This window comes from Acomys minous (genome assembly GCF_964271855.1).
Source record: "Acomys minous genome assembly, chromosome: 2".
In the NCBI taxonomy this organism is placed as follows: domain Eukaryota; kingdom Metazoa; phylum Chordata; class Mammalia; order Rodentia; family Muridae; genus Acomys; species Acomys minous.
The window spans coordinates 4,288,978-4,304,531 of record NC_140484.1 but is presented as its reverse complement, the minus strand read 5'-3'; the positions used below and the strand labels follow the sequence as shown (position 1 = coordinate 4,304,531).

General features: G+C 46.6%; 1 protein-coding gene across 9 annotated transcripts in view; it reads left to right on the top strand.

Moving 5' to 3' along the window:
• The window catches only part of TDRD1 (tudor domain containing 1), a 51,187-nt gene that overhangs the window by 26,855 nt on the left and 8,778 nt on the right, over positions 1–15,554 (top strand). For all 9 annotated transcript variants that reach the window (XM_084772174.1, XM_084772179.1, XM_084772178.1 and 6 more), the window contains exons 12-20: positions 1,351–1,518; positions 1,634–1,741; positions 2,678–2,848; positions 4,028–4,270; positions 4,765–4,902; positions 7,538–7,648; positions 8,135–8,305; positions 10,723–10,998; positions 13,862–13,981. In XM_084772174.1, the coding sequence (XP_084628300.1) occupies positions 1,351–1,518; positions 1,634–1,741; positions 2,678–2,848; positions 4,028–4,270; positions 4,765–4,902; positions 7,538–7,648; positions 8,135–8,305; positions 10,723–10,998; positions 13,862–13,981 (1,506 nt within the window). The remainder of the gene's footprint in view (positions 1–1,350; positions 1,519–1,633; positions 1,742–2,677; positions 2,849–4,027; positions 4,271–4,764; positions 4,903–7,537; positions 7,649–8,134; positions 8,306–10,722; positions 10,999–13,861; positions 13,982–15,554) is intronic.

The following is a 15,554-nucleotide window of genomic DNA, read 5'->3' as shown; positions in this document are numbered from 1 at the left end:
TTTATTGGCAATACAGAGAACAAATGGTGGCATGTTTACACAACTTGAGACAGGAGATACTTAGAAAAACATCACAATGCAGTGTCAGGATTGAAACCAGCTAGTGGGGTGGAGAAATAAACAAGGATAAACTGTGCACAGTCCACAAGAGCATTATGCCAACACACCCTGTGCCGACACACCCCATGCAGACACACCCCGTGCAGACACACCCCGTGCAGACACACCCCATGATGACACACCCCATGCCGACACACCTCGTGCCCACACACCCCGTGCAGACACACCCCGTGCAGACACTCCCCGTGCAGACACACCCCCGTGCAGACACACCCCCGTGCAGACACACCCCGTGCAGACACTCCCCGTGCAAACACTCCCCGTGCAGACACACCCCCGTGCAGACACTCCCCGTGCAGACACTCCCCGTGCAGACACACCCCATGCCCATTGCACTTGTGTCCATTCTCCTGGTGGGCTCACCTGCCAACAGGACTTGAAACTTGTGGAGCTCGGACTCCTTAACCAGCTTCTTCCCAGTTGTTTTCGTGTGAGGTACCATCTAGTAGGCTTTCAGAGACCATGGTGGCGTTCCCTTGGTCTCCCAGTGAGACCACACAGGCTCTTGGTGAGATTAACTCTGTAAACTGCTATCTGCTGCTTAACATGTCTGAGACAAACAGTGAAACTGACTTGGTCTTCCCCCTGGTTCCTTAGCGGAAGCTGGCTTGCAGAGTACTGATGTTTTGACCCTGAGCCCCCATCCTTGGGAGCATGGCAATTTTGTAGGCCATTCATTTTGTTTTTACACCTCGGAGTTATCTTGCATTCTGAGTTTTTTGCGGTGGTGTCAAAGCCCTGTGCCTTCAGATGCTGACATCACTTCTGAGCCTGGTGCGTGGAACTTATACCACCTGTTCCTCATTGAACCGACTAATGCATTTTAAGTGTAATTTCAATTAAATTGAATATATTATTGTAGCAAATGGTTTTCTGTGGGGTCCATTTCACTGTAAAATAGTTTCTGCTCTGTGTCTCTTCCAGACCCTGTTATATTATTGACTCTAAATTGTGTTTCCCTGAGCTCCATAGAGACAGAATATTTTGTTGAGAATACTGTAGTTAGATCAGATTTTGTTTATGCCATGGCTTTCGTTCTTTAGACCTTTCAGCTTTTGGTGATAGGAAATCCCCTTTGTGAAGGCCCATCACCTGAGCGCCTGAGCACCCGAGCCCACTCAGTCTCTGCGCCTTTTAAAACAATATCAAGTATCCCTGTCTCCTTGTTACTTTGTTACTGTTTTGTTTCTCTCAACCTTGCCAACATGACTCTTCCTGGTTTCTGACAAGATGCTCCTGAGGACACTGGAAGAGTGACAGCCGAGAACAAGGTTGTTACAGAGAAGGATTCCCTGACCCCCAAAGTGCTGACCTTGAATGTGGGTGACGAGTTCTGTGGTGTGGTCGCCCACATTCAGACACCAGAGGACTTCTTTTGTCAGCAGCTGCAGAGTGGCCGTGAGTCAGCTTTCTTAGTTTGTTCTGTCACCATAATGTGTTCCATGAGACTCAGTACATCACCCTAGAGATGAGGAACCACATTCCTGTGTCTAAATGTGATTTGTGCCCACAGACAAGCTGGCAGAGCTTCAGGAATCCCTCAGTGAATACTGTGGCCAAGTGACTCCACGCTCTGATTTTTATCCAGCCATTGGGGATATGTGTTGTGCTCAATTCTCAGGTGAGGACATGTTTTATGTACAATTGAGTAAAAACCAAAATCTGATTCATACCAATGGCCACACTAGGGCTTGAGTATTAGCATGCATCATATACGTCCTAAATGTGTCCAGTCAAACTAGATTTGAGCCGTTCAGGATGGCATATATAACGGCAGAGAGAGTGCTATAAGAGCCTGGCATGGTGAGATGGGTTTTAAACTGTTTATATCAATCCCGTACTATTTGGAGTTAAGCACCAACACTTCAGCTTACATGAGTATGGGATGTAGAACCTTCTAGTCCCTTCTTTGTGAGTTCTGTTTGACTTAGCAAGAGGCCCTGAAGGCCTAGCCCTGCCAGGACCTTTGTAGACACCTACTTCTGTTCCTGTCTTAAGGGCAGCAGCTGGCCCACTGACCAGCGTGCCCCAGGGGGGCCACCAGCACCTTCAATCCTGGGCTGCAGTCCCTTTAATCCATCCAGCTGCAGGTGTTCTAGCACATAGTGCATGCACTGTGGGGTCCTCGAGGTCAGAGCCTGTCCTCTCCACGGCTGCACTACCTACCAGCCGTCTCTGGAGAAATGAGTCATAACTTCATAATGATATCATATATCATAGCATGGTGGTCGCGCTTCGTTGTCAGCTTGACCGGGCTTCCCACAGGATGTGGCTTCTCAGCCCCACCATGCCCCAGCCAGGAGGGGCTGACACTGTGAGCAAAATTGTCTCTAATCCCTTGGGTTGTTTGTTGGGTATTTGACCACAGGGAAAAAAGCAATGCGATTAGTAAGCTGAGTGCAGTGGTCCCACCTGGGGAAGGCAACGCTTCTGGCAGTGTCTGGGGGGCATGCGCGCTCAGCTCTTGGTGAAGCAACAGCATCCATGTGGCCGTCTCAGTTGGGGAGCACTTGTACTGGCTGTGCAGGTGTCTGAGATGACCTTCTCCTTCTTTCAGAGGATGACCAGTGGTACCGCGCCTCAGCTCTGGCCTATGCTTCTGAAGAATCTGTCCTGGTTGGATATGTCGACTATGGAAACTTTGAAATTCTTAGTTTGAAAAGGCTTTGTCCCATCATTCCAAAGTTGTTGGACTTGCCAATGCAAGCTCTAAATTGTGTGCTGGCAGGTATGAAATAGTGTGCTCTTCCTGTTCTTCAAATATTAAAACTCAAAAATGAAAGTGGAAATGTGAAAAGACACTTGTGCCTGAGAGGCAAGTGGGAGCAGAGAGCCCTGAGATGCTGGGTTGGGAGTCACTCGGCAGGTGCCTTGTCCGTAGGATCGGGGCTTCCTCCTGTGCTATGAGCTGTCTTCAACAGGTGTACCATCATTACAGACTGTGGCTAATATCAGGCGTGTCTGGGCTTGGCCAGTGATGGTCTTTCAGTTATTTTTGCTGCATGTGCATTGTTTCCAAGAGCACGTCCCTTGGATGTGTTGCAAGACAGTACTGCTAAATGTTTCCACAGGGTGTGCCCCAGGTGGCGCGTGCCTGTGACTTCGTGTCTTGTATTCACGGGACACACTGTCTCCTGTTCTGTGGAAACGCTTGAGCTGGCTTGCCCACTCCCTTCTGAGGGAGTGAATCCCATCACACACTCATACTCCAGAGTCACCATGTAGCACCTCACCGAGAGCGCTTCAGTTTGCTTCATTCACAGAAGCTCCGGCCTTTTCTTGGCAGGTGGGGGTTAGGAGGGGGCTTGGGGGTGCCTATTTGGCTTTAGTTTCTGTACTGACTCTACTCTATACCTTTGAGTCGTTGGCTTATGACTACCCTTCCAGTATTGATTTGTATTTAAAATAAAACACAAAAGCTCCCATTAATTAGGATTTCTTTCTGTGTTGTTTATATCTTTATGAGTAATTGCTTTATTGAGCTATAATTTAGATGCTGTAAGAATCCTTATTTTAGGTATAAAACTTAGCAGGTTTATTTTTTGTTTTTTTTATGTAAACTTAGGTGGGTTGTACATGCTAACCAGGATCTGTCCGCAAACATCTCGTCACACCGTGGAGATGTCGTGTGTGTTTTTTAGGTCAGCCTGTCATAGGCAACCGCTAACCCTTCCTTTTCTACTTCTGGACATTTTCTATCAGTGGAATTAAGATCTTTTTTTTTAATGTTGAGGTACAGAAGCATTTCTATTCTGCTGTTTTTCATATTTATAAAACCGTGCTTCTCAGGTGGGACATTTCGGTTCCAGTGTTTGAGATAGATTTGCTTAACTTGGAAGAAATGAAGTTAAATGTCCCAATGGTTGTTTTAGGGATTACTTTAACATTTTTAACGATTGTTTGTTAGGAGTGAAGCCATCATTAGGAGTTTGGACTCCAGAAGCTATTTGTCTCATGAAGAAGATTGTGCAGAACAAAATGGTGACAGTGAGAGTGGTAGACACACTGGGGACCAGGGCTCTGGTGGATCTGGTGGACAAGTCGGTGACCCCCCACGTCAGTGCTGCTAAAGCTCTCATAGACTCAGGCTTTGCTGTCGAGGAAAAGGAGGGAGTGGCAGATAAACCCAGCAGCGGCCACACAGGCAGCGGTAAGTCAGCCGTCAGGACACAGAGGAAGGCAGCGGGCACACAGGCAGCGGTAAGTCAGCCGTCAGGACACAGAGGAAGGCAGCGGGCACACAGGCAGCGGTAAGTCAGCCGTCAGGACACAGAGGAAGGCTGGACCCCATAGGCCCAAGAGCATGTGGGCCAGGAGTTCAGGAGAACTAGTGTTTGAGTGCCGTTTTGCATCTATAATTGAGCAGTCACATGGACACACCCCAACGTGTGTAATGAGCAGTCATGTACATACATGTCAGCCTGTGTAAACGAGATATGTGTTGAAAGTTTGATTAGTCAGAAATGTGTGACAGTCAACCCAGCAATAAGGTTAATTGTAATCCTTAATTTTAGAGTTTACCTTCCTATAAAGTCACCAGAATGTCAGTGAAAATTGAGCTTTCCCAGAAAGTTTGCCCCACAGTGACAGCCTTCCCCACCCAAGCTGTATCTCCTTTTGAAGAACACTCAGTTCTTTTCACAGTTCCCTTGGCTATAGAAGCATCTGCCGAGCCGTTGGAGTGGACGTGGGTTGAGTTGACTGTTGATGAAACAGTAGATGTGATGGTCTGCACGATGTACAGTCCTGGGGAGTTTTATTGTCACTTCCTTAAAGACGACGGTAAGTTGGCTCCTCTCGCTTATTTTTAACAGGTAACTTTGAAGGGTGCACTATGCATGACAAAAGCAGTCTTTCTGAACAGCTGAGCCAGGAAAGACTTGATTGCACTTAGTTGGCATTTTTCTGTCTTATGACCCCTACTCTATGTCTTTAAAACATTTAAGACTTCATAGTATGTCTCCTAATGTCATTGTCGGAAGTCAGCTCCACTTGTTCATCTGATTAACTGTTACACGAGTGCCGTGTACTGGGTTGTCACAGGTCAGGCCTGCTAGCCAGTTCATCAGCAAAGAAAGAACATGACCCTGTGTCCCAGAAGTCTCCTGTACCTCTCTTCCGTTCCTTACCCATTCTTTCTCCTTCAGAAGGAAGTGAAGTCCTGCATAGATTGATTTTTATCCTAGCTTCTGAATCTCACATGAGACAAAACCATACAATATGTATTTTTAGTTTTGCCTTGGTTACTGTTTTTTCACGTTGTTGTTACAAGTAATTGGAGCTTCTTTTTGTTGTTGTTGTTGTTGCTGCTGCTGCTGCTGCTGCTGCTGCAGCATAATATTCCATTGTATAAGCATACAGACATTTCTGTTTTCCTTTGAGGCACTTGACTACCTCTGAAATGATAGTGTGAGCATCCAGCTCATCAGTACATTTCTGTTGAGCCATCAGTGCTAGCCATTTTTTAAAAATAATTGTCAGTTTTCCCTAATTCTGATAACTGTCACTTTGAGATTTCTATTTGCCCCACATTTTCATACTTTGTATTTTGTTTTATTTGAGCTGTTATGATAAGTGAGATCATTGATTTTAACTTTTGTAGATTGAGTTTAACTTTTCTAGATCCATTTTTTCCTGCCAAATGAACATGTTAGATTAGGTACCTAAGTCCTTGTCTGACTCTCAGGTTCTGAGATGCATAATTCTTCATTAGAATCACCTGGAAGATGAGCTAATATTGCATACAGAACAAAGCTCAAGGTACCGGAGAGCTGGCTTTGTGGTTAAGACCCGCTCTGCTCCGACAGAGGACCCAGCTGTGCCTCTCAGTGTCCGTACAGCAGCTCACACCATCTAAAACTTCAGTTCCATGGAGCTGGGATCTGATATCCTTTCCTGACCTCCATTGGCACCAGGCCTTCACATGGGATGTGTGTGTGCAGGCAGAACACTCATATACATTTTTAAGAATCTAAAAATTAAAGAGTTGGAACTTCAAATTTCCTTTTTATTTATTTTCATAGGTGATTGCTAAGCATATATGGTACAAAATTGAAGAGTAGCAAAGTGTAGTGGAAGGCAGCACAGCCGTCCCTGTCCTCACCGTCTGCCGCTCTTTTCCAGAAGCTCCTTCCGTGTGCATGACTTCCGTACTTCTCACCCTTCTAAATATCTTTAGCACCAGTTCACACATTTCTTAACTCATTTTTTGATATGTTTTTAAGTTAGAGTATGTGCAAAGATGGTGTGGAGAGCTCTGTGTACCTTCATGAGCTTGTGTGGCTGACCTGGGTGAGCGGCAGGCTGCACTGGGCTAGGTTTCCAGTTAGCCCAGTCCAGGATAGCGCTTCTGTCTGGCGCTGTTACTTTTCATAGCGACATTGTTTCCATCTGTGTGCTTTTATACTAGCTTAATAAGGGTGCTGAGGGAGGTTACTCTGAGATTGTTCTGTTTTCCAACACTTGTGGGTGTTTTTCTGCATGTATGGCTATCATGCATGCAGTGCCGGCATGAGCCACAAGAGGGGGCCAGATGCCTGGAGCTGGAGCTACAGATGGTGGTGACCAGTGTGGCGCTGTGAGCTAAACCTGGGCGCTCTGAAAGTGCAGCTGGTACTCCTAACACGGAGCCATCTCTCCAGCCCTGGAAGCATGTTGTTGGACAAATTACACTCACAATGATGGATGAGTGCGTGAGTGCACTTCTGAGAGTCGGTGTCCTTCGAGAAGCTAGCCAAGAGACTCCTAGTGCTTCATCCATTTCCTGCGGCGTGTTCTTGCTCATATGAAGTTGAAGGTTCTCCCTAATTAGAATGTATTTCTGTGCCAGCCTTTGCCGTAGTTCAGAGGTGTTTGCTTGCCTGCCTTACATAGCTACTTGGGCCCCTTTCCTTTAGGTGCCAAAGCTGTTGGCGTCTTCGCTGTTTGTGCTCAGCGGCTCCCCCTCCTGTTCCCTGCATTGTGATCGGCTTCCCACCACTAGGTGATTGCTGGCTTCCATTTGAGGCAGCCTCCCCTTTCTCTCAGATCTCTGCTGCTAATTTCCCTGCAGAACTTCATCAGAGCGTTAACTGTACTTTGCATTGGGTAATTACGTTTACTTTTTCAGGATAGTCTTAACTTTATGGGTGTGTATATGGTTTCCTATCTACACTCAGAGCTTGTGGGGACACACTGATGGGACTGCTGAGCTTGAGCGGTTCTGCCCAAGAAGTCACTGTTCTCAGGATATTGAGAATTTAATGGTGTAGTGTTATATTGACTTAGTAATTTTTGTGAGAGGAACAGCTTTTGCTGTAGTTGCCAGTTGTTTGGTGATGTTCTTGAAATTTTCATGATGAAAATGTTCAGATATTAGAGGAAAATCTCTGTTTAGTTTTTTTTTAAACAGTATACATTCTGTGTGTTGTGTTTGCAGCTTTAAAGAAGCTTGATGATTTGAATAAATCCTTAGCAGAATATTGTGCACAGAAGCTGCCAAATGGCTTTAAGGCAGAGATAGGGCGGCCTTGCTGTGCCTTTTTTGCAGGTAAGTTAGACTTGGGATCTGCGGACCTTTTCATTCCTAGCACTGAGGCCTTGCTCTGATGCATGTTTCCTTCTGTATTTAAGCAAATGAGCAGAGCTCCTGAGGAGCCTGCAGGTGATGGAGCCTTGCCTTAGCACTGCAGTCAGGTGCAGTCAGGTGGAGAAAAGCCACGCTGCACATGGCAGGGCTTTTACCATTTGTTGTTTCACCAAATAACAGCACAGCATCTGACCGAGCTCTGAGAGTGCCATTTTGGGCAGGTTATGCATGGAGTCTTTAACTTTCAGCAGCTGGCAGGGTGCAGGGCGGTAAAAAGTTCTGGGAAATGGTCTAAAAATGGATCGTGGGGCTTCTCAGTCTAGGGAGTTGTTAAGAAAAACTCTTCCAGAGAAGAGAAAAAAATGTACCAGCTTTCTCGTGGAATCTGTTCTAAGAGGAAACTGAGTGTCGAGGGGAGGAAAATGTCAGAGACTCTGTTGCTTCCAGGCGATGGCAACTGGTACCGGGCCCTGGTCAAGGAGATTTTGCCCAGCAGGCGCGTGAGGGTGCACTTCGTGGACTATGGGAACGTTGAAGAGGTCACCACAGACCAGCTCCAGGCGGTGCTGCCACGGTTCTTACTACTTCCGTTTCAAGGGATGCAGTGCTGGCTCGTAGGTAGGTGTCAACAGAAGTGTCTCAACTCCTTGGAAAACCAACAGTGTGTAACCATTAGTTACTAAGGCCACATGTGTTAGTTAGCCTTTCAAGTACGCAGGAAAACCCCCCTGCACACTACGCAATGTAGAAACTTACTTAGTGGTTTGGCCAAAAAAAACCCCAGCACACCTTAGAGAAGCTTCTTTGTCTGGTCCTGGGGTGAAACTGACAGGGCTGTCTTGAAAGGTTTTGCAGGACTCAGAACCTCAGCTGGAGATGCGTTCTAGCATTTATTCTAAAGCAGCCTGGAACTGGCTCAGGTCCAGCTGCAAGGGAGCTTACCCCAGGGCTGGTCCCGACAGCCCAGCACTTGTAGAGCCAACAGTAGAGGACTGATCCATGTCAGGATGGTGAGTGTGGCTGTGAGGACTAGCACTGTGGCAAGGTCGTGCCCTGGCATTTGCTGTTACCCTGCTGCTGCCAAGATGTGCTACCTACACCCCTGTGGTAGGAAGACCAGGGCTCGTGGTGTGAGTGAAGAAAGCAAGGTATGTGGATACACAGGGCAGCCTCACTGTGACCACGGATGTCCAGTGTGGAGAGCGGCTGTGGAGCCAGCCTGCTGCACGCTGCTGCGCAGAAGGCTAGGTGACTGTTTACACTGTGCACTGCTGTTTCCTACCTGAAAAAGAATAGTCGAAAAGAACAGAAGTAAAAACATAAAGAGCCTAGCAGAGCTTGGCAATATGCCTATAATAATTGTTATAGAAATGCTCCCTTTTTGAGTGTGTGCTGCCTGGTGGTGGTTGTCATCTTGTTTTGTTGAGATATGGTCTCTGTAGTCAGGACCTGGACCTAGTGACTCTTGTTGCCTTAGTATCTCCTTGGCTAGAATTACAAGCATGTGTCACCGTGCATGTAAACGGTTAAGAGTGTGTGTATGTGTATATGTGTGTATGTATGTGTATGTGTATAAAGGTGTGTTTTCCATTTGCGTTGACAAGTCATGGAGGCAGTCTGGCATGGAGCCATGAGCAGCTGCTCAGTGCTCCTCAGGAGAATCTCCACACCCAAGGACTCTAAGGTGACTGGATCCGCACAACAAGACCCTAGCTTTAAAACCCCTGTTTCTGTGGAAAGTGATGCCAAACTCTGAACAGTGGCCATGTTCGCGAGCACAGGTGGTCTTAGATGTTGTTTTGTCGTCTGTGTTAGTGACTGTTCTGCTGTGAGAAGACTGGTGACATCACCCTCTCGCTTCATACTGTGCAGTGGGTGTGCTTCAGGTTGCTCTTCTTATTAAAGACTTTATTATTATTATGATGATGATGATGATGATGATAATGATGATGTGTGTATGTGTATATGTGTGTATGCATACACATGTGCGTTATGTATGATGTGTTCATGCAGGCACATACTTGCCATGGCATGCCTGTGGAGGTAAGAGGACAACTTTGAGATTTATTTCTCCCCTTTCACTTTGAGGACCAAATTCAAATGCTTAGGCTTGTGTAGAAAGTGCTTTTATCTATGGGGCCATCTCACTGACCCCAGACTGTTCTTGACCACCATGTTTCATGATAGTGTGTTCTTAATACGTGGCTCTTCAGACCAGCAGCATCAGACAAGGGAGCTTGTATAAAAAATTACGATTTATAAGCCAGGTGTTGGTAGTGCATACCTTCAATCCCAGCACTCAGAAGGCAGAGGCAGGGGGATCTCTACAAGTTTGAGGATAGCCGGTTGGTCCACAGAGTGAGTTCCATGATAGTCAGATTTATACAGAGAAACCTTTTCTTGAAAAACAATTAGATTTATAATTGCCACACCAGCCTTTATGAGAAGCTCTGGAGTGTGCCTCTAGCCTTGCGCTTTATGAGACGCTCTGGAGTGTGCCTCTAGCCTTGCGCTTTAGCAAGTGCTCTGAGTGATTCCAAAGGCACAGTTATGCTTGGAGATCATGCTGAAGAGAAAGGTGCAAATGAAAGGATTTGGCAGCATCTCTGACACCTGCAGTTCAGGTGCTCAGGAACTGAGTGAGAGGTCAAGGTAAGCTGCACAAGGCAGTGCACCCCATTCTCAAAAGCGAGCAAGCCGGAGTTGCCCTCAAGCCCCGGAAACTCTACAAATGCTGTCACCAGATGGCAGCTGCTCACTGGTCACATTGGGTCAAGCAGAAGCTCCTCTCAGAGATAGTAACAGCAGCTAGGGATCTGTCCCTGGGAGAGCGCTGGCCTGGGCCCTTAAAAGTCCACACAGTGGGTTAGCAGATACAGTATCGGTGACTTGGGTTTGAAAGATGTAAAATTTTCTTGAGCACATCTGTATAAATTTTGAGAATGTCTGAGCTGGATGTAGAGCCCAGTACTGCCTAGAGTCAGCACACGCTCACCGCATGCAAGGTTTGCTTTAATGCTTTTGTCCCTCTGCAGATACACAGCCCCAGAACACGCACTGGACTAAAGAAGCCACGGCAAGATTCCAAGCATGTGCTGTGGGCCTGAGACTCCAAGCCAGAGTTGTGGAAATCACGGAGCAGGGCATGGGAATTGAACTCACCGATCTTTCCACTCCCTATCCCAGAATAATCAGTGATGTGCTCATCACAGAACACTTGGCTGTGAGATGTGGTTCACCACAGAAGAGCTCAGCAATCAGCAGACCTGCTAGTAAACATAACCACCAGATGGACAGCCACGGGGTGCAAGGTAATGCCTTCAAACCAGCTGTGCTTTAAGCCATGTTAGGGTTGGCTTTGCTCATTTAGGGACAGCACACAACAGAGGGCTTCTGCCAGGATTTTCACAGCGGCTCTTGCTTTTATGTGTCCACCCCGCCCTCCCTCCTCTCTCCTCACTGCCTCCACTGGCATCTGTCCACAGACTACTCTTCTGCTTGCTTGGTTGTTTTCTTCTTTCTTAAAAGTTGTATCTTATTTTTATTTTATATTCATTGCCATTTTGCCTTCATGTATTTCTGAGGATGTCAGAAGTCCTGGAACCAGAGGGACAGCCATTGTGAGCCCTGGAAGGCTCTCACTATGTAGCCCTGGCTGTCGCAGAACTCACTATGTAGACCAGGCTGGCCTCAAATTCACAGAGATCTCTCTGCCTCCCAAGTGCTAGGATTAAAGGCGTGTATCACCTCACCCTGCCTCTCTTCTGCTTTTTCTTATAGAGTGTGGGGGGCAGGGGTGTGTATAGTTGTCTAGATTCTGCGTATGAGAAAAAGGGGGGCGTTCTTTCCCTAGAAGCTTCTATTGTACTGCCCTCTTCAGACCTGTTCTTCCTCACTCATGGTCCCTCTTTCATGTGTGTACACATATGTGCATACACATGTACACACATGTGCACACACATACATGTGATGTAATTTCACTTTTCTCTATAACTAACTAAAATCCCATCGTGTATGTACCAAGTTTTGTGTGTCATTCAACTGTTGGTGACTATCTGGGCCGGGTCCACAGTGGACTGAGGACCTGGGTCGGTCTGTAACTCAGCTTTTCTGAACAGAGCTGCAGTGAGCATGCACCTTGTGCTCTCTGGGAGCCCTGTGGAGAGGTGCAGGAGCATATGGAATTGTGGGTTAGCCTTTTGGAGCTACCTACAGATTTCCATAGTGATGGCTCAGTCCTTCCTTCTCCAGCAGTGTGAAGTGTCCCTTCCACATGTTCACTGACATTTCTTGTTCTTTGTCTTCTTAAGATTTTGAAACAATCTTAATTTGGTTTTTTACTTAGTGTTGTTACTTTTTGAACACGTCATACATGAGTACTCTGTTCACATTGCTGTCCCTCCCCCTCTGCCCTCTCCAACACCTCCTGCTTACCCCCCACCGCAACTCAGGGCCTCTTGTTGTTGATAATGATCTCACTGGTCAAGACATCTCCTTAAGCAGTTTGAATTTAGCCAGGTGTGGTAGCACATGCCTATAATCCCAGCAGGTGAAGAGTTAAGGGTTCCCCTGTGGGCTGCAGTGCCCTGTGTTGGGTGCTGCTGTCTTGGCACTGGCACCTGTCAGTCCACACTTGGGTTTATACTTGGGTTTATTCCCGGGCGGGGCGCTGAGCTCTTCCTGGGCTTGTGTCTGGAGAGGTGGGTCCTGTTGCCCTAGCTGTTCCACACTGAGATCTGAAGACTCTTGTTCCCTCTGGACTTAACACAAGCTTAGAGGCATCTAGCTTTGTTTTTGTGCATATGGATCGCCTGCTTTCTCGGCCGTCTTTTCTCCACTGTGTGTTCTTAGCACCTTTGTCAAAGATTGGTTGGTCACACTGTAGTTTGGTTCCACTGGTCTGCATCTTGTACCAGTACTCTACTGGTCTGTTACCATGGTTGTGTGATGTGACCTTCAGGTATTGAGATACTTTAGCATTGCTCTTGTGTTTGGAATTGCTTTGGCTATTTGGAGACTCTTGTGCATCCACATATGTTTCAGGAATATTTTTTCCAGTTCAATGAAGAATGCATTTTGGAACTTTGATAAGGATTCTATAGAAACTGTAGAATGCTTTGAACAGTGTAAGCATTCCCAGTATACATTCTGCTAATTCATGAGCATGTGAGGCCTTTTAGTTCTTCCAGGTTGTATTCTGTTGTTTTGTTTGTTTTTAAATCACTACAGCTATACATCTGACAAAAATGTTCATGGTTTAAGGAGGTGCATTGTTTGTTTGTTGGATTGTTTGTTTTGAGACAGAGTTTCTCTGTGTAGCTTGGCTGTCCTGGACTCACTTTGTAGACCAAAGCTGTCTTCGAACTCAGAGATCCACCTGCCTCTGTCTCCCAGGGTGCTGGGATTACAGGTGTGCATCACTACACCTGCTGACGTACATCCGTATTGTGGTGGAGAAGGCATGGTGGCAGGAGCATGAGGTGGATGGCCACTGTGTTCCTACAGTCAGGAAGCAGAGAGAGGTGAACACTGGCGTTCAGCGCAAGTTTCTCTGTTGTAGCTTTTGTTCAGTGCATTGGATGGCACCACCTCACTCATGGTGCTCCCTCAGGGCGCTCACTCATGGTGCTCCCTCAGGGCGCTCACTCATGGTGCTCCCTCAGGGCGCTCACTCATGGTGCTCCCTCAGGGCGCTCACTTATGATGCTCCCTCAGGGCGCTCACTCATGGTGCTCCCTCAGGGTGCTCACTCATGGTGCTCCCTCAGGGCGCTCACTCATGGTGCTCCCTCAGGGCAGGCCTCTTCTCCTCAGTCAAACCTCTCTAGAGTAGTAGAAATTCTTTGACAAACATTCATTTTAAATTTAGTTAGAAAAACATGCATCATACAGATATATATCATTTACACTTGGATGATTTGAAAGATTATACTAATTATACTTTAGAAGCATTCTGCAGGAGTGTATTAGCTAGAGATTCTGGTTATTGATAACGCTGCAGCGTGCACTACGGTCTTGAGTTGAGTACATTGAGTTGTGAAAGAGATACTTCATCTTGGGAACTCGGGTGTTAATAGTCAGCTACTGATGAGCAAATTTATTGAATAAATATATTAATCGGGAAAAGAGTAAACTGTATGTATTTAATTGCAAGACCTGTGCTTCATGTTTTCAGCCATCCTTTCAGCAGACCAGTGGAAGACGATAGAACTGCCGATTAACAAGGCTGTATCAGCAAATGTGCTAGCAGTGGTAAACACAAACCTGTTTTATGCCATCCCCAGCGAGATGCCAGGTGAGGAGCCAGACTCTGTGATGAGAGGTGAACGCTGCTGAACTGAAGTGTGGGTGGTGCTTCCTCAGGACTGTACCCCGAATCCCAGCTCTAAGGACAGGGCACGCAGGGTCCCCCCTGGTTCAGCACCTGCCGGGCTGCACAGGTGTCCTGCAGCACCTCAACAGCGGCGTCCTTCATTCCACAGGATAGCAGCGTCTTTCTCCTTTTGGTTTTTATTTTTGTTTTTGCTTTCAAAACAGGGTTTCTTTGTGTTATCTTGGCTGCCCTGGACTCATTTTATAGGCCAGGCTGGCCCTGAACTCACAGAGATCCACCTGTCTCTGCCTCCCTGAGTGCTGGGATTACAGGTGTGCGCCACCATGCCCGGCCCACCTAATTTCTTTATTTAAAACATAGTCTGTATCGAATTATATTAAGCCAACCTCCAACCATATAAGTGAGCTTTAATCAGAACTATTTCCAGTATAGTAACCTTAGCAATCAGCTAATAGGTGTAGATTTTTAAGTTAAAAGTTATTATTTGTATGTCTGTTTTCTGGGTCTGTACAGTCCTACAGACCACGGATCGGACTAACATGCTGTGGCAGATACACGAGTAAAACTCTTATAAGTAAAAAAGTGAAATATACAGATTTTGGTATCTTCAATGCATATTTCATTTGATTAGATAAATTGAGGACAAAGAGGTGACTAATCTATATGCTGATTTCATCAGCGTTTTATTCTGTATAGATTTGTTTTTAGGTAAGGGTATAGGTTGTACTCAATGTGAGCAGCATGTTATGGCTGTTTGCATACCTTCAGTGTGCCCCAAGTACCACTGCAGCTCCCCTGTGCTGCGGCTGCCATAGGCAGCCTGGGACCCTGTCTCTACTCACAGACTGCAGGTAAGGTTTTGTGACTTTGGGGAAAAGGTTAAGGACAATAGCTGGCATCACTACAATTCCTGGGTTGACAATTTAAAGCAAACGTCATCTCTTTCCATTGTTAAAATACCCTAAAACAGATGTGAAAAGACCCTCCCACCTGTACCCAACTGACTTTCCCGTGCTACAGGGATGAGACGGTCTCATGTGCAGTTAAGAAACTGATAGCCAGATCTGGCCAAGGGACAGGTCATTCTCTACAGATGAGTGAAGAGTGGGGACTGACTTTCACAAGAACTCTGGTGCCCCATATTTGACCATGTCCTCTTGATGGGGAGGCCTGGTGGCACTCAGGAAGGATAGCAGGCTACCAAGAAGAGACTTTATACGCTATGAGCATATACAGGGGGAGGAGGTCCCCCTCAGTCACAGTCATAGGGGAGGGGAGAAGGGTGAAAGTAGGAGGGAGGGAGGATAGAAGAAGGGATGGGATAACAATTGAGATGTAATATGAATGAATTAATAAATAAATAAATTTTAAAAAAGAAACTGATAACCCTCTGCTGACAAGATGAGAAGCTCAGGAGCAGCCTTCCATGCTGCTTCTCTGGGCTCTAGCCTTTCCAAACAGTACTACTACCTAAGGCTGAAGAGAGGCCCGGCTCCTGCTTGTCATCCTGGTAGGCCACATCCCCTCCCCCTCC